At 44.3% G+C, this 19,939-nt stretch overlaps 1 protein-coding gene across 1 annotated transcript in view; it reads right to left on the minus strand.

The window, feature by feature from the left end:
• Positions 1-19,939, minus strand: part of LOC138277440 (regulator of microtubule dynamics protein 1-like) — a gene marked incomplete at its 5' end in the record, with an annotated part of 497,783 nt that overhangs the window by 291,853 nt on the left and 185,991 nt on the right. The window contains one exon of the mRNA XM_069219225.1: positions 7,989-8,076. Coding sequence (XP_069075326.1) covers positions 7,989-8,076 — 88 coding nt within the window. The remainder of the gene's footprint in view (positions 1-7,988; positions 8,077-19,939) is intronic.

Below are 19,939 nucleotides of genomic sequence, written 5' to 3' on the forward strand. Positions count from 1 at the left end.
TAAGCGCCTTTTACCGCCGAGGTCAGAATGACCCCCATAGTGCCAAATTTAACCAAATGATGTGTTTAGGGAGTATATATGGTGAGAACTATGTAAAGCTACTCTGAGGTACATAGGCCACAGGTAGGTATTGTTGGAATCTAAAACATGTGTTTGATTAGTGCAGGACAGCTAAGTCTTACACACATGTACACTAACATTATTTTTATATGTACAATCCCTTTCACATGTTAGCCAGTGTGCAGCAATGAGGGTGAATTAGGTGCAATGGGCTGTACTGTATATGTCAGAAGTGCTATGCATCCTCTATAAATGTTAGGTGCCAGGTAATATACAATGTGGTAATGATGTGTGCATACTGCATCACTCATCATAGTATATTATCTTCTCTCAACATAGTTATCCTGCCATGAGGAGAGTGAGACACCCACCAGTGTACCATCTACTAGTAGATCTGGAAACCATGGAGGAAAGGCATGTCATCAAGACATATCATCAGAATTGTCATACCCACATGGATTTTTGAACTCAGGTGGAGCCATGTCTGATACCTGCCATCCGCAATCCATATGGCATACCCCCCATCATTCAAATCTTGTCAATGCTACACTTCCTGGCCACAGGGTCCTTTCAGAATACTGTCGCCTTAACAGCAGGGATGACTCAGCCCATGTTGAGTCTGGTGTTCAAGGATGTACTGTATGCATTGTTGAAACACCTGGGTAGCTACATCAGGTTTCCCCAACAAGCAGGTTTGGACTATGTGAAGGTGGACTTTTATGAGATGGGACACATTCCTCATGTGGTAGGAGCCATTGATGGCACCCATGTAGCCCGGGTCCCTCCCAGGGCCAATGAACAGGTGTATAGAAACAGGAAGACCTCCCACTCAATCAATGTACAGGCGGTGTTTCTGGCAGACCAGTACATCTCACAAGTCACAGCTAAGCTTCGAGGATCTATGCATGATAACTACATCATGTAGAACAGCAATGGCCCACATCTGACGGCGCAACTACAAACAGAGAGGGCCTGACTGCTTGGTAAGTTTGCATTGTAGTGTGTGTTTGTGTGTTATGTCTCCTGTCATCACAATATAGCCAGTCGCAGGATCTATTTATGAGTTGTTCTACCATTGTGTTCACAGGTGACTCAGGCTATCCAAACCTTTCTTGGCTGTTGATACCATTAAGGAACCCAGCCACGCCAGGGGAACTCTGTTGCAATGAGGCCCATGGGAGGACAATGCGTGTAATCAAGCGAACATCTGGGCTCCTGAAGGCAAGATTCAGGTATCTGGACAGATCTGGAGGAGCCCTCCGCTACTCGCCCCACAAGGTATGCCAAATAATTGTTGCCTACTGCATGTTCCACATTCTAGCCTTGAGACGTCAGATACCACTGATAGCAGAAGAGGGGGAGGCAGCTGGACCAGTGGCTAGAAATGCTGATATGACAAGTGATGAAGAGCCAGAGGAAGAAGGAGCAGGTGACTCTAGGGCAGATCTCATCAATCCGTACTTCCACTGACAAACAGGTATGTGAAGTGGACCTTTTGACGTGTTGAATGTGCACAACTTGAAGTAGATGGCTGCCATCACACCTCTTGACTTGATTCATCAATCGGGGTGTCATGAGCGCCAATGCCTATGTGTGAGTTGTGGATGGAGACTGATCGATTGTAAAGTGTACAGTACAATATGGTCTGCTATATCATGTATTGTTACATCTGATCCTAACATACGCTTCTGTAATGGACTACTCAGTATTGAGGTATGTTTCTTGTATTCTGCTATTCTCTTTTCCTTCCACACACTGAAATTGCTGTTTTGTGTTTGGCTCTGCAACCTTGGCTTGAGGTATTTGTTGTCAGTAGCCAACGGTAATGGCTGATAGACATGAGAGGTGTACCTGACAGATAGCTGGTAAGATGGAATAATTACAGTGGGATGGTACCTTGATATTACTTCCTTCATACAAGTAGGGTGTGACTGCTTAGCCCTTTCGTGTTACCAGTGGGGTTGGGGGATGTGAAATGGTGTATTACATGTCAGTTGAAGTTTGTGGCCCATGTGTGATGATTGGATCATGGCTTCTGGTTTCACAATGGGTGGAGAACTTTGTGATGACCATGGGACCTAGCTGTGTTTGTATTCTGACATTGGGTCCAAGGCGCAGGTAACTGTATACTGACAAAGGTGAGTGACAATCCTACAGGTATGGGGCCTATGTTAGTGTAGAGTTAAAGTGCTGGGTTCCTCAGTGATGTTCTTTGTGTGTTCCATGGGGTATGTGATAATGTAGCTATGGAATGGGTATGTGAAGAGCCTGTACCTGGTGATATGTAGGTTCAATCTGGGTGCCCCTGCTATGGAGGTAGTTTATCATGGGCATGACTTCCATTACTTGTATATGTGCATTGTATGCCACCATGCCTTCCATCCTGATGGCACTCTCTGTCATGCTCTATTTGCAGATTCAAAACTGACTATACTATCGTATTGCACTGGATTTCAGCCTTTCTGACATCAGTCCTGGGACATTTCTGTTGTCATGTGTCTCCTGCTGAGGGAGCCTCCGTCTGATGGCCATTACACTGGCTATTCAATGCAGGGGGCATGACCAGCCCACAGTTGGCAAGCATGACAATTGTTAATGTTGAAAAAACACATATGCAGTAGCTGTGTTCAATTGTGATTTATTGTGCATATCAGGACACTAAAAATCTAAATAAAAGTGCATAAATGAAAATTAAGGTGATGAGTGAGGTCATGGTAGATGGATTCATCAGAGTAGCTGCTACATCAGTTGGTTACACAGGTCCACTGTCCTTGTACAATGGAAACATTGAGTTATGTCTCAGAACAGTCTACAGGGTGTCTCATTGGCACACAATGGTGACAAATCAGCAGAGGTTCACTTACTGGAGGTGGGTTTGGTCTTGGCATCTGCTCCAGCCAGATGTATGGGTAGACGTCCACATTTGCTGGAGCTTATTAAACTAAAGAGGAAGGGGTGTGTGAGGCTTGTGGTTCCCCTGGCAGGGCCTCCATTCCACTAACTGCTGCAGATGTAGATGGGGGCAGATGTTACATTGATAGTGGAAGGGGCCTAATGGTGTGTTGAGAAACCAATCAGGGTGGTATTGATGTCCCTCAGCACCCCTGCAATGGAAGCCATGTGGGCATTTTGTGTCTGTCACTGCTGCATGACTTCCTGGTGCTATTCCCTCTGCAGCCTTTGATTTTATCCCAACATGGTGATTATTTGGCCCATCCTGTCCTGTGAGCTTTGTTATGTCCCAGGACCTGAGAGATGGTTTCCTGGTCAACACAGTCTCTTTGAGGCCCCATTCTCTGGCCCACAGCATCCCTCCCACACACCTAACCCCCAGATGCCTGTGCCCCTGGCATGGTGTGCCCACTCCCATTGGTAGCAGGTCCTTCATTGTCAGGGATGTCAAGGTTCGACTCAGGTCCCTGTACTGTGGGGCACAGAATTGATTGAACAGTCCTTGGGACACAGGTTTGGGGGCGAATAGTTCCCTGAGATGTGGATGCACCGGGGGTGGAGGTGGGTTGATGCGGGCAGGGTGAGGCAGGGAGTTGTTGACTGACCAGGTGTCCCAGATGGGCCAGGTTGTCCGTCATTGTCCAGACAGCCAGGTGTGTTGTTCTCACTGGGGCCTTCATTCTGAGGGGGGCTGGCAGTCACAGGTATCCTCTCCATGGTGGCAATGGGAGTGAGTGAGACAGAGTTCAGGTTAGAATGTGTGTTAGGTTACCTCTTTGTGAGATGCAGACAGTGGCTTTACATGATTCCCTGCAATGACATTGACAGATGCTGCACAGCATACCTTTGTTTTCAATACAGTTCTGTGACTTGATTTCCATACTCCACGTTGGGAGCTGTCATACAAGTTAGGTATAGATTCCACTGCAGATGGGTTCTGGTTTTGTCTTATAATAGACATGACTGTTCACCTCTGTTACCTAGTGAATAGTCAGGCTTGCTAGATGTCACACATTAAAGCTGAACAATGCACAATAGTGTCCTAGTGGGAACACAGTATGTGAGTATTCAAGGATAATAGTCCTGTATCTAGATGTTGTGCATGTACATCTACTCAAACATCTTACTTTCCAAACCAGTTCAGTCCATTTCTGGCTTGGGATATTTGGGGGCATATTTATACTCTGTTTGCGCCGAATGTGCGTCAAAATTTTTGACGCACAATCGGCGCAAACCCTGCCCCATATTTATACTTTGACGTCCGACCCCGCGGGCGTCAAAGTTCCACCATGTGCGTCATTTTTTGGAAGGGTGAACCAGCCTTGCGTTAATTATATGCAAGGTAGGCGTTCCCTTCCAAAAAATGACTTTAAGGCCTGTGCCCCATATTTATGCTCTGACGTCATTTTGACGCACAGGAGGGGGCCGGCCTTAAAAAACGGCGCCCAGCCTGATGGGTGACGTTTTTTAATGCCTGGGTCAGGGCAGGCGTTAAGGGACCTGTGGGCTCAGAAGGAGCCCAGAGGTGCCCTCCCATGCCCCCAGGGACACCTCCTGCCACCCTTGCCCACCCCAGGAGGACACCCAAGGATGGAGGGACCCATCCCAGGGAAATTGAGGTAAGTTGGGGTAAGTATTTTTTTTCGCTTTTTTTTTGTGGCATAGGGGGGCCTGATTTGGGCCCCCCTACATGCCACTATGCCCAAGGACCATGCCCAGGGGACATAAGTCCCCTGGGCATGGTCCTTGGGCAAGGGGGCATGACTCCTGTCTTTGCTAAGACAGGAGTCATGTCAATGGAGGTTGGGCGTCAAAACAAATGGCGCAAATCGGGTTGAGGCCTGAATTTTGCCTCAGACCTGACTTGCCCCATTTTTTGACGCCCAACCTCCATTTTCCCCTACGCCGGCGCTGCCTGGTGTGGGTCATTTTTTTTGACGCACACCAGTCCGCAGCGCCGGCTAACGTCATTCAATAAATAAGGCGCCCGCATGGCGCTTTGGAATGGCGTTAGCCGGCGGTAAAATTTTTGAAAGTATAAATATGGGCCTAGATCTGTAGCCATTAGGAATGGTCACTCAGCAGTAGCTATGTTTTGCTTAGTTTGCTATTGTGAGTGTGTCATTGCATTGCCGTCATTGCCATGTACTGGTCCCCATTAGAACAATCTTGATGGTGTAGCTAGTACTTTAGTTGTACATGTATTACATGTGATGTGTTGTGCACATTCCAGGTTTTCACATTGATGGATTAGTACATTCTGGGAGTCATAGTGATGTGATTAGCCTGTAGGTAATGTGCCATTACCAAGGGCTGTGAGGGCAGTTGGGCTGAGTGGAGTGGTGGCATGCAGGAGAGGGGCATTGGGTGATTAGTTGTACTGGGATATTTAGTTAATTAGGGAGTATTTGGGTGGTGAGCAAGCATGCAGGATAAGACAAATGTGTGACATGGCTGTTGTGGGCACTTACCAGACTCCAGTTCCCCAGGTATTCCAGTCAGGCCCTCAGGATGCAGTATGTCCATGACCTTCTCCTCTCATGATGTGAACTGTGGGGGAGGAGGTGGGGCCCCACCTCCAGTCTTCTGCACAGCTATTTGGTGGTGTGATGCCATGGAATGCACCTTCCCCCTGAGGTTGTTACACCTCTTCCTGATGTCCTCCATTGTGAGTGGATGGCTGCCTACTGAATTGACCGTCGACTATCCTTTGCCACAACTCCATTTTCCTGACAATCGCCGTTTGTTGGACTTGTACTCCAAACAGTTGTGGCTCTACCTTGACAATTTCATCCACCATGACCCTCAAGTCATCGTCAGTGAAACATGGGTGTTTTTGTGGGGACCTAGGCAGTTTGTGGGGGTGTTGTGAGTGTAAGGGTGCAGTGTTGGGTAATTGGTGAGGTGTGGGTGCTGCTTTGTGAGGGTGAGACGGTTGTCGCAGATTGTGTGTGCAAGTGATGTGCGTATTGTGTTAGTTGTGCTGATGTGGTTTGTGTGCTAAGTGTGATGTGTATGTGTGCCTATCTATGATATAGCCTACTCTCTAGGTATCTGAATGGCATTTTTTTTGCAAAGGATTGTGGGTTGGGTGTTACATAGTGCAGTGAGTAGGTATGTCGGGATGTGTGTAAAGTGTGGGGTATTCAAACTATCGAATGCGGTGTGGTGTTCTGACTGATGTGAGATCTGACCGAGAGGGTTCGCACTGCCAATGGTCTTCCGCGATGGAAGAACTGCTGTGGTGATTTGTGGCTCGTAATCTACTGGGTGTATTTTTGTTGGGCTGCCGGTGCTGGTGGTGGGTCTGCCTCTTTTCCATCCTCGGTGTCCTGGCCGTTTGGGAGTTTTGGCTGAATTTTGGCAGTCTTCACAGTGTGACCCTTAATACGGCTGTCGGGTTACCGCCAACATGGCAGTCTTTTGATTGCCGCATCCGTAGTGGTCTCCCCAAAAGACCGCCAAACTCGTAAAGAGGCCCTTAATCTGCTCCTAGCCTGTGGGAGCTTTTTTAATGTTTCTGCTGGCTGGGAACAGACTTCTGATCTGTTACCCTGCCCACACTGAGGCGGGCAGGGAAACAGAATAAAAGATTGCTCCAACCTGAAGGGAGCAGCATAAATAGTGTAACTAAATTCACTGCAAATGTATTTATTTCACACTAGTTTTCAATCATTTAACAACTGGCAGGTTTAATGCATCCAGGGCACCTCGGATGATATTAATACACAGTATCTCTAATTACGCAAATCCACACATACTCTTGAATAAATATTCATGCAAAGTGTTATGGGTATAAAAAGAAGAAAATGAGGTTGTGTTCTCAATTGTGGAGGTGTCCTTATTTACAATCTCTCTTTTTTCATACAGAAAAGTATTGGCCTCTCCACTCTATAAAACTGAGAGGTTGTCCTAAAGTGCTGGACAGAAAGTCATTTATAATTGCAGAGGTGTTCTGCTGAGGATCAATCGGGATAAATTAAATAGTTCAGTGTGTCCACACTCTCTGTGTGACACTCTACAAGGCCCTTCTGGAGATACAAGTAAAAGCAGTTTGGCCAGTGATTTGTGGAAGAGTTTTTGCGTGTACATATTACTACAGCTATGCAAAAAATATTTTAGTTAATACACTCTTCTGAGCATAGTGGACGTAATTCACCCTCAGCCCAGTTCTAAGGGGAAGTCAATGAATTCTTCATCGGGACGTAAATTAATCTCCACTCTCCTCTCGTTTAGAATGAGCAAATAGCGTTTCTTGAGTCACTGGCTACTATTTTTGCCTTGGGGCCGTGAGGCTTATTAATCACAGGAATCAGACAGCCTCCGATGTAGGAATTGTGGAAGCTGGGTGCCACATGAAGAAAAGCCCAGGAACTTCAGGTAAATGTCGTCCGTTTGCTCTTGTGTCAGTTCCACATTTTTAAGACAGCTTTCCATCCGGGGGCGAATAAATACACCTTGCTGCCAGTCGAGTAAGTGTCTCAATCCTTTGAAGCTGATCGAATGACGTGCAGACGAACAATGGCGAGAATCATGTATTTATTTTACAGATATGTGTATTAGTCAAGCCTTTCATTGGAAAGTCATCCTACCAAGATAGCAAGGGTGAACGGAAAAGTAGGAATACACTGGTAGCACAAGCTGAAATGATTTCGAACGTTAAGTACATTAAAATCTTTATGTAACATAATTTTTAATCAACTTAATATATTAAGAAAGAATTGGAGTTAATATTATACAATCTACACCCAAAGAGGCGATGTTTTTATAAACAATATTTATGCACGATATTTGACATACAAACATCTATTTAATAAATAAATCTTAACCTTTGAATAATCCTTTACAATATAGCAATTGTTTCTACTTATGTGGTGAACAATGGAACTATGTTTTAGGCCTAGTGAAAATATAGATTGTCATTCATTTGCTTCTTTCTCAACACATCGATTGAGACAAAAAATACATTTTGGTACCTCCTCAAATGTAGCTGTCGGCGGAGTTGCAAACAACATTGAAGCAATTTGTCTCTGAGCCAAAGGCAATTCTGCAATGAAATATGACCTGCAGACAAACACAAATGTATTAAATGAGAAATGTGTTGCATGTAAATGTGAATATAACAGTGTTTCACTTATGAGAACTCGTATGCAAAATTTGGAGAAAAAGTTTAAGAGCTCAACCCTTCAGATAGCAGTATTAATAAGACAGCAATAGTATGGCAGTAATAATGGATCCAGAATGCAAATTATTCCAATGTTGGAGACTGCCTACCTCATCATAAATGATAGGGTTCAAAATGACAAATGGCTCACAAAGTAATCTCATCCAACTGAAAAATGCTAGGGGGGGATATTTGGAGGTTTTTGGCACAGGGCAGCGCCCGCAAGCCTTCTAGGAAAGCTGTCCTGTGTCAAAAGAAAAGGGGAGGAGTGCGCTGTACCTATGAGTTATGGTGCATTCCTGTCCTTTTCCCCTGCGCCGGTGCACAATGGGCTGCCATGCGCCAATGAAGGCACCCTTGCACCGTTGCAGCGTTGTACCGTTGCAGGGATGATTATTTTTGTTCAGGAAGGGACACCTTTGTGCACAAAAACAACCACAAGAGGCATTTTCTTCTTTCCATGTGTGCTGCAGAATGCAGCACAAAGAAAAAGAAAGAACAAGGAAAAATAAAGGTATTTCTCCTCGTTGCGCCTTCCTTATGCCTCCCTGTGGGAGGCGTGGGCTTTTGATGCATTACCAGCTTCACGAAATCTCATAAATCTGGGAATGTGTCAAACGCCCTGGATGTTACATGGGAACACCCACTGTAATGCCCATGACATGCATCCCTGTCACAGGGTGAGGCAATGCAGCGACTTGCGCTGCGTTGCCTCAGTGTATAGCTACAAGACCATGAAACGCCACACACGGTGGCTTTACATTGCCTTGTAAATATGGTCTTGCAGTGAGCGCCTTTAGACCATCACTACAAGTGCAGTTCCAGCAGCGCGGAGGGGCTTGTAAATAAGCCCCTAAGAGTGCTCCAACCAGCCTGAATCCTCCATCTCCCCCACTCTCTAGGAAGCTCTTTCTTTCATCCAGCTCTGAAACATTGGCCTTCTCTTAGGGGCAGTGTACAAAGTCTCAGCCTGAATGGCTGCATGGACTATACTTGTTGAATTCCTCAACCAGACACCCTGACCATCATATAAGCTAGCTATTTTAGTCCTACATGAGATAACTGGCCAATAGTCTGAAAGTGCAGCGCTAAAATTAAATGGATCCTGAGAGAGGTCTGTAAGCCGCCACCCCTGGCTCCTTCACAGTACAGCTGAGTGGCAGAGGAGTGTTCTGTTCACTTCCAACCCTATAATTATTACGTAGGTTTCTCAAAGCAGTCTGGGCTGTACCATTCTTTGGCTCTTATGTGTCATGAGTCAGGGACGTAGCAGGTGAGGCTTGCTTACCTGAAGGTGAAAGAGATGGGCAGAAGAGAATGCTGCCAAACTGCAGTAGAATCACATATCAGGTAATATAAGAAGTCCGTGACAGTGGCAGATTTCCTTGCACCTTCTTAATTGTGTTATTTCTGCTCAATTAGTTCACTGATGGTTTTGGCATCTGCCTACACCTTTGTTTTGCTTTACCTTTTCCTTGAACGGTTCCCTTTTTTCTTCCTTTGTTTTCCTCCAAAGACCTATCTTCCAGTGACTTTCATCTGATGGGTGAAACTGGATGCAACCATCACTTCTCAGCATCTTCCTAGGGAAGGTAACTGGCACCCTCCTGGTTTCATTACTGACTTTTCCATGTGGAGACCAAAAAAGGGTTAGGGATTGTTAAGAATTAATATACGGGCACCACTACGCAGCAAGAGCCTACATTTCGGACCTTAGTGTAAGTCATAAAAACTTGACACCCTCCATTTCCAGTACCTCCTGAGTATTTAAGGACTCCACGGCCCATGAGGAGAATAGTGGCTTTAGTGAAATAGGGATTTGCCTATAGAGCCACATGTTAGTTCCACCTCGAAAAATATTCTGGACATCTGAAACTTGTCAAGGCTTTCATGACTCAATGTAGATTGTGCTTCTGAAAAAACCCTAAGCATTTAGGGTGAAATTTGCCTTTAACCTTTCCTATTTAACTAAAGTAGCACTCTCGTGAGCAATAATTATGGAAATAGTCCACTGCCTTCAACGTTTTCATCCTTTGTAAAACAGTTTTCTAAAGTCTTTGATCACTGGCAAACTGTACAGAATGTTCATTTGGGGTTTTTGAATATTCAACAAGAACAGAGAGATTTGGTTCTCCATCTTAATTTTTTTTCAGCATTTTTTCAGCAAGTAAGAGTCAAGGTGAACTGGGGAAGGGATAAGCTGAAGGACACATTGTTTTATGTAACTACTCGCCCCACCTAGTATGAACCCGGACTGACCCATGCTGCAGACTGACGTCCAACAACATGCTGGGAGAGTAGAAAAGAAGATGATCCTAAGAAGATGGAGTATGCTCAATGCTACTGAAACATTCAACAAGGAAAGACAGAGTGAAGAACCTACTCAGACTGGCTCTACAAGAAGGGACTTGAGTGTGGAAGAATAAGAGCACAGAAAGGAAGAGAGATTTTGCTTATTTTATGGCCAGGGTGGACATTTTGGAAGAAACAGCCCACCTAGCTGCACATAATCTAAAAGGCTTGTCTCTAAAGACTTAGGGGCATATTTGCACCGAATTTGCGACATTTTGTAATGCAATTTCGGCTCAAAACTAACTCCATATTTATATTTTGATGTTACACACGTCTAACGTCAAAATATTGGAGTTTGCACCATTTTTTAGAAACGTGAACGTAACTTGCGTCAATGAGATGCAAGGTAGGCATTCCCATCTAAAAAATGGTGCTAATCTCATAGCCCCATATTTATCCCCCTGTGCTGAAATGATGCACGGGTGGGAGGAGGGGCTAAATAATGGTGTAAAGGAATGGGTCCACAGGTGCCCTCCTCAAGCCGCAGGAACACCCCCACCCACACCAGAGGGACACCAGAGGATGGGGGACCCCATCCCAGGTATGTAGTGTAAGTATAGGTATGTAATTTGTTTTGTAATTAAAGTGCCATCAGGGTCCCCTGCATTGGCCACTAGGGTGGTGGGCATGACTCCTGTCTTTTCTAAGTTTTTTTCTACATTTTAAATTGACCTTCTATATGCTCATGTGTCCTTTTAACTTGTCATTATTGAAATTTTTATATATATATCTTGGGTTTTGCTTTAGCAGCTTTTATATATCTATTTAGGCTTTGAACCACCTTCAACTGACAAGGGGAGGGTGTTGTGTAGCCATTTTAGTATAGCTCCATTCACATTATTTAACATACTAAGCCTGCCGCTGTGCACTTTAACCTAGATATATTTTATTCGCCTTTGCTTTATTATTGTTATAATAGCCACTTTTTCGGTCTTGTTATATTTATTTCTATCTAACTGTTTTTGCCTAGGCCAGCACTCTGTTCTCAAACAAGACATTCTTGCTCACTCTGTGCTTCTTCCAAGGCTGCATTAAGATAGGTTGCCGGTGGAAGTGGTATAGGTATAAGTTTAGTCTCTGACATTGACAGAAAACACACATCCTTACGTAGGGACATTTTCTCAGAACATCAGCTGTTTTATTATAAAAACACTTCCCTGTCACGTTAGAGGGAGATTCCAGCCAGAGAACCACAACTGTATGCTGATTGCTGAATGCTTCGCTACAGCTGCTTTGCAGACTTCAGGCCTTTTCTCAGGTATGGGGGAAGATGTCTTCCCAGGGGAACCTGAAGGGCAGAATTAGAGCTTAACACGCTGTGCTCTATTATAGCCTACGTAGGAATTGCTCTATTGATTGTAGTGACAATATGGTAGCGTTATTTCTATGCTTCACTCTCCTTGCCACAATTTAATCTTGTCATGCTGTATCGTCCTGGTTATTGCAGCCCATGGTTTGCTATCTAAGATGCAGTCGCTTAATTAAAAGCATTACTGAAACAAATACTCCCTCTGTTTGTCATTGTGTGTATGAGACTAATGTAACTGAGAGAAACGGATAAGACCTGAGTGACCACGGCTTCCCAGAGAAACCAATTATGTCATGCGCTTGGCTGCCCAATCATCCCTGCTCTTGGGTAGAGATGAGGCACTGCTAGTTAGCTGGAGCAAAACCCGGATTAGGGTGACAGGTGTCACCTGTAGTGGGTCATACTCAGTTTCCCACACCACAGGCGATTCTGCGGCTCGAAATCCAGTAGCCTCATTAGAATAATGAGAGCCTACGCAACACCTTTGGGTACGATTTGTCAAAGGTATAACATGCATGAACATGTACTGGACATAGCCCATCATATCTAAAGTGGTGTTGTCAAACGTACATTTGGAAATCAGACATGACAATGTGGTAGACCCACAATTATGTGTTACATCACATATGCACACTCCCAGTACACCTGTGGTAATATGTATGTGGAAAAAGTCTACCAACACATACACATATGAAAACAGTATCAGTCATTGCATGCATCACACACACATACAAATATCTGGTAACATCTGGTATGTTACAGATACATATATGAATGCACATGCACACATATGTAGCCATACCATACTGACTACATACATGCATAGCCCCTGTAACAAGGAATATGTGTACTGGGTGCACTATCAGGCTTTCCAACAAAATCCACGCATTCCTGTTATGCTTGAAAGTTTTTGACGCAAACAGAAATTCTCCCTACATTGCAAATCAATAAAGTGGCGCATGGCCTAAGCGCATCAATCGCAAGTCAACAGGTCTTGTCAGCCTATATGGATAAAAAAACACGCTTTCCTGTTAGTGTAAAAATATTTCATGCAAACAGCAATTCTTCATACATCACTAATGAATAAAGTGACGCTTGGCCCCTGCGTGTCAATCGCAAGTCAACAGGCCTTGTCAGCCTTCATGGAAAAAATACCATGCATGACCGTCATGCGTCAAAAAACTGATGCATATCAGAAAACATGACACAAACGCCCAGGAAGTGATAAAACAGGACTTCCTTGCTGCAAACATGGTACAGTGATTTTACTTTCACTTTTACTTTACTATCTTTTTTTCTGTGATTGTGAGAGGGTGCATGGAGCTGGTGCTGGTCAAGGAGTGGTGTTTTTTTCAGAGTTTTGTGCTGTCCTGTCAATTTTGTCATTTTGCTAAGTCTTGTGTAGTGTTTTTGTCCTGTCATATTAATTGTTTGTCGGGTGTTTGTCTTGGGGTACTGTAGTCTGTTTTGGTATTTGGGGTAGGTAGGGTAGTGTTTGATTATTTTTGGGGCTATTTTATTTGCAGTGTAGGGAACTGCAATATGTCGGGCAAGGGGAGAGCACAAAAAATGAGTGGAGATGAACTGGGAGGGTTCATCTGGTTGGTCAAGCACTAACTCCTTATGATGTTGAGTATGGCTGGTCGGGTCCTATGGAGGATCTTTAATGCCATGTGGACGGACCCTCAAATCAAACATCGTTGAGCAGACCTCATTGCATGAGAGTGAGATCTATTGGATCAACTGGTGATACAGATTAGTGGACCAGCTGGTACGTATCCCTTTTGCATTGCAACATCCTCATATGCATGTGACTGACAGGGGGACATAAGGTTGACTGCAGCATGTTTTGTCAAGGGTCAGGACAGGAAGTTTAGGGGGTCATTCCTACATTGGCGGGCGGCGGGCACCGCCCGTCAAGCGGGAACCGCCACTTGGCCGCTCCGCGGTCAAAAGACCGCGGAGGCCATTCAGACTTTCCCGCTGGGCCGGCGGGCGCCCGCCAAGGGAGCGCCCGCCAGCCCTTCGGGAAAGGCCCTGCAACATTGAAGCCGGCTCCGAATGGAGCCGGCGGTGTTGCAGGGGTGCAATGGGTGCAGTTGCACCCGTCGCAATTTTCACTGTCTGCTATGCAGACAGTGAAAATCAAGTTGGGGCCCTGTTAGGGGGCCCCTGCACTGCCCATGCTAGTGGCATGGGCAGTGCAGGGGCCCCCAGGGGCCCCACGACACCCGTTCCCGCCATCCTGTTTCTGGTGGTGAAAACCGCCAGAAACAGGCTGGCGGGAAGGGGGTCGGCGCCGCCATGGAGGATTCGCCCAACCGGGGTTAATCCGGCGGGAAACCGCCGGACCAGGTTTTCCGACCGCAGCTTTACAGCCGCGGTCGGAATGGGCAGGGAAGCACCGCCAGCCGGTTGGCGGTGCTTCCGTCATTTTAGCCCTGGCAGTCGCCGACCGCCAGGGTTAGAATGACCCCCTTAGTGTCTAAAGGAAACAGCATTTAAGAGAGCTTAGCTATGCACCAGTTGCAGACAAATTGCACATTCCTTTTTGTGTACATTGTGTGTCACATATACCCCACAAAGTGCCAAATATCAGACACACGTGCAATGGCTCAAGGGTACATGTTTCCCATGTACAAAACTACATGTCCACCATGGTCATAACCGCTGTGTAAATGAGGTAAGTAAAGTTAAAGTGATGGGAAACATGACGCAAGAGTATTGTCAGTCATGGGTGTGTGTGTGTGCTGAGAGTCATGTATGTGCAGAGTGACATGACAGTAACACAAATGTAAGCAGGAGTAATTGCCTCATGATGCTACATCTGTGTCTAATTTATTTGAAGGTAATATTGCCAATGGAGGCAACCACGACTTAACCATATGTCAACATTTTACAAGTGCAAGCATTGTGGCAGTGTGAAAGGCTAGTGCCACATGATGGCAGAACCAGGCCTGAGGAATGCAAGCTAGTGTAGTTCTGCTGTAGGTTGCACCCAACAAATATAGCTTTAACATTAACTTGGTCACTCCGTTCCCTTATTGCAGTCAGCTTATATTTCTGCCTAAGGCTGGTTGATTACATGACTGTTCCCTTGTCATCTAGAAGCCAGTTTCCACTTTGCACTTGTAGCATATTCATGTATGGTGCTAAACATGCCAATTGCAACCAGACTGACAGGGTTCCCAACATCAGTGTCCTGACATCCACCATGGTGTGTCATATGTGCTGAAGCAGGCGTCTTAACTAGAAATACCTAATGAAGGTTTATGTGTTTTTAATAATGAATTTTGCAGAAAAAGAATAACTTAGAGAAAAAAAATGCACACGTTTGAGAATGTGACCTCAAAGAATGGCCACCATTGTTCACGGAATGTACTAATTGATGATTAATACTTATGAAATATTGAAAATGTATTAGATTAATGTAGGAATATGTCATATTTAGGGTTATGAAGTATGCTTTAGCTTTATTAATTGTAGGCCCTAACTTAGCGAGTGTATTGGCCTAGTTCTGCCAGGCCTCATGCAGAAGCTGTATTTCTTAGCATTTAATAAAACGCTGATAGAGCAAACTAAACTGTGAAAACTCCATTGTCTTGTTAAAAGTGCTTAACCGAAGCTTACTGTGAGAACCAATGGATAGGAGATGATATTCCTAGTAATGTAACAAAATGTGTGTAATGTATGGGAGATGTACTTTCCCAGGACACAAACAATGAAGACACTGACTGGAGATAAAGATGCAACACATTTGTAACCTGACGAACTGTATGATGAGGACATCGTAAAGTGCACCAATCAACTTCATGTGAAGAGCAAAATATTACAGTTCATAGTTTTGGTATAGAAATATTATTGGGTAGTGTATAAACAAACGATTGACTGACCAATGGGGAATTAGGGGATAGTTTAGTTGACTTTGATATAACGACGCAACAGAGGAGAATTACTCAGAGATATTTTAGGAGATTTTAGGGAAATACTGCAATATTGAGAGAAGAAGAGACTTTAGAAGAGATTTGAGATTCTGTTATTGGGCTCATACTCTCTGACTGAGAGCCTGATGCTTTGCTGATCGATTGATGACCTGAGGATGAAGTCTGATTCTGCTTGCTGACCCATACCGTGGATAGGTAGACATGATAATGTGACTGAATTGCATTTTTTATGCCTTTTCTTTCTAGGTACTAGCTGCGCTGTCTTGATAGTTTCCCTAGCTAGATGTTTTTTTCTAAATTTGTGTTCTTAATTGTTTTTGCATGAGGCCCAACATGCTGATGCTAATCTGGGTTAGATGAGGGTATTCACATGATGAATGACGAATTACAAGGACTAATGTTTGACGAGTTATCTTGCTGAAATTCTATGTATCACACTGTTGCCTTAGAATGTGTTGTGATTCAAGCTTTGATTAGATTGTGTTTCTTCTGTTGCTTTGGTCAACCAGTTCTGTTTCTATATGTGTTTCATTTGATTTTGAGATTAATCTACATGACTTTAGCATTGTTAATATAAAGGAAATAAAAGTACTAATCTTTAACTAAAGGTGTGGTTATTCATGGCTGAAAGGTCCTGGTGCCTGATATTCACTGACTCTATTGATTATTGATTTTGACTAATGATTATTGATTATTACTTATTGATTATTGTTCATGTATTGGAGCTATGGCGAGAACATCTTAAACTAATCAAAAGGGTCATGAACCTATTTGCATCCCCTTGTAAGTTTACTTATTAAGGTCAGACGTGCTAACAGATATGGTAGCAGACTGATGGTTAGTCTCTTTAGGAGCTTGCCATAGGTGTCCTTAGCAGAGTGATAGGTGATTACAGTCATGGTAGTAGTTTGAAGTTGGTTCTTTTGAAGATTCTGTATTTTTGAGATTTGGATTTTGTTTTCAAAATGACATTTGTGGAGAAAATGATGTTCCCTTAAGCCTAGAAATGATTTTCCCAGATCCTGGATCCTGCTAGTTGTGTTCGGTATGTTCCTAGCGTTCTAGTGATAGAGTGAGTGAAATAGGTTGCGCTTGCACAGCTTACGCAAATCGCAGGTGAATTGTGACGTATGTGAGAATTTAGGGAGTTTGCGTACTCCAAATGAAGTTTTTGTAGGAGTGTGCGTACTCCGCAGTATGAGAGTAGGAAAGTCGTCGAACTTCACAAACTTGAAAAATTGTCCACGTGGTCGTTGATGTACGGACCCAGCATGGTCTACGACTCCAGAGTATATTGAAAAGTGTATTGGGCACTTGGTTCTATGTTCTAATTTGGTTTAGTAGGTGTGGTCAACAAGTCAGTGTGTGAGTTGAAGTGGGCAAGAGGACATTTTGACTGAGATTTGGCGAGCCCTATTTGAACCAGGACAGACCCATTCATCAGTAGAGAGTGAAATTTGCAGGGCGAATTTTGCTTGCGAATCTGGGAAACCAAGAAAGAGGAATAGGTGCATGCGCGAAAGGGCCATCAGTCAAAATCCGTAAGGTTTCTGAAGCGATTGTGTTACCTTTCCCGTGGTAAACCAGCAGATTTGTTTTAGTTTTTTTGTTTCCTGATTAGTGCTAGCAATATTTTGCATTAGTTTTGAGTGGATTGTAGGTCAGGGGAACGAGCTGCAAGACTTTGTCAGCTGCAGTACGTGTGAGTGTGACATCATTGGAGCCGCACTGGGATAGGTTGGTTAGTGAGAAAGGTCGCACACAGATTGTCAGCCGTCTGTGAGAATCAATTGGTTGAGAACGTGGGTGAAAGGAATCTTGGGAGTAAAAGTAATTTCCTGATTTGATTCAAATAAACAAAAGTAGAAAAGATTACATTTTTCAAGGCGTTGAAAAGTGCCCTAAGGGGAGATACGTACATTAGAGTGAGTGTAGGAGAGCCTACACCGCCAGAGAATACACCGGCTTACATTTTTATGGAGGAGCAAGGTGTTGCCCCATGCCTTTGGTTAAAGCAATGGTGCAAGTTGGCAGAGAACAATGGGAGTTTAGCGTTTCCTGAAAATTTAACATTTAATTTGAGGATTTTTGAGAAATTGCGGATGGCGCTGTATGAATCAAAGCCCCTTCCGAGACCAGCACAGATTGAGGCATTAGCAGTTTGGGAGCTGGTAGCTAGACAGGAAATGAAATTTGAGAGAATGATAAGAAGGGTAGAGAAGGCTTTAGCAGAAGCTAAATGGGATTTGGAACAGAAGAAATGGAAATCAGTGACTTTCAAGGATGTGAAGTTGTTTCCAGCTATTACACAGGAAGATGAGATGGAAGGAAATAAAGTGGCTAGAAAAACTAATAGAAGTCCATGTGAGAGTAAAGAAGCAAGAATGCCTTCAGTAGTGGAGGAGGAATCAGATGCCAAAGATCTTGTTACACAGATACTGAGAGACCGATCAGCACTGTATGCAGTGCATGAGAGTGGTCTGAGTACTAGTTTTGATCCAACAGCCCCGGCACCAGCAGCGGGGACAGGGAGTCTGGTACAGGTTAATGCCAGCCTGACACAGGGTGCGGTGCAAAGTAGTTCTAATGTGATGATGTAGTTCAGACACAGATGCAGCCGCCACAGATACAGAAGATTTATCTCAATGTGGCTATTCTAGAGACGACTTCGAACTTAGTGGTGCGAACGGAGCAAATGGTTCCGAGACCAATGCTGGTCTAGACTGAGCGGACTCCGATCTTGTTGCCCCAAGTGCAGCCACAGGTAATGCCGAGATTTATGCCATTCACAGGGAAACAGTCAGATTTGACTCCGGTAATGAATCAAAGTGTGGGAGTTACTCTCCCACAGAGTCCAGGTGCCAGAGCAGCCCCAGATGCAATATCGCTGCCGATTACTGTTGGTCCAGCAGTACCATAATTTGCACAAAAGAAACCAATTGTGAGTGAACCGGGAGAAATGTCTCAGAGTTTAATGAGGAGGGGACCAAGTGAACAAATTCAGGTAGTCTCTTCCATGGGTCAGACATTTGACGGATCAAGATCACTGTTAGATCTTAATCCACTTGTTGCAATACCAGATTCTGTACTGGACCAAATGCAGGTCAGAGCTTGAAATTATTGACGCCCGCAGACTCCGAATGCAGTGGTACAGCAGGTGCCACCGGTCCAAGCGAGTAACATTTCAATACAGGGACTGACAGCTCAGCAGTTGACTGAATGGTTAGATAAGCTGAGTACCCCACAGAATGCTTCTAAGGGTGAGGAGCAATTGATATGTGTCAGACTAAGCATGGAAGCAGGTGAACTAGTTGAGGGAACAATGGGGGTGAATAGGTTAGAGTCTTACACAGAAGCAGAGTTGAGATACTTATTCCTAAGGATTACAAGAGAGGTGGGTAAGGTACTTCAGAGACTGGCAGATTTGGCAGAGAAGCATGGCATAGAAATTGAGAAAACAAAGTATTTGAAGAGGAGTTACAGATTAGATTTTGAGGCAAAGGATTTTGAACACATGAGGTCTGCTGGAATGTAGGGGTATCTTTAAGAACTACTGCAGAGTGCTCAGGTTTGAGGAGCTTTGGAGAAGTGGGAAGGGAGATGGGTAAAGAAAAGAGAGAAGAGGAAAACAGATTCTCTAGAAGTGACTGAGAATGTACAATAGGACAAAGATCTGGTGAAGATTTTACTAATGAGGGAGATCCCAGGGGGACATTTTGTTCATGTTTCTTGGATTAGGAGTGACATTCTATCATTTACGAATGATTATCCAACATAGAGGGAGAGGCCAGTAGAGTGGTATCAGCAGACAGTTAGATTCATGAAACTTGTAAAGTGTTTGTGGGAGGACTTGAACACATTACCTGAGATAGTCGTTCCAGCTGACTTATGGGTCACGTATAAGAGGACTGTAGATTGGCCAACAAGTAAACTGGAGAGAGGTAAGAATACAGGTGCACCGTCTCCTGAGGTAATGCAATATTACTATAAGGTGATTGAGTTTCTGAAAACAAGGATTTCCCCCAAGAATATTGATTGGCAGAGAACTGACAGGACAGAACAGGAAGCAAAGGAAACGATACACACGTACTATGAGAGATTGTTGAAGGTGTTCAAGGAGTATAATGGCAAAGAAGCAATTGAGCCGAAAGACATGCT

The sequence above is a fragment of the Pleurodeles waltl genome, chromosome 2_2 (genome assembly GCF_031143425.1).
Source record: "Pleurodeles waltl isolate 20211129_DDA chromosome 2_2, aPleWal1.hap1.20221129, whole genome shotgun sequence".
Taxonomy (NCBI): domain Eukaryota; kingdom Metazoa; phylum Chordata; class Amphibia; order Caudata; family Salamandridae; genus Pleurodeles; species Pleurodeles waltl.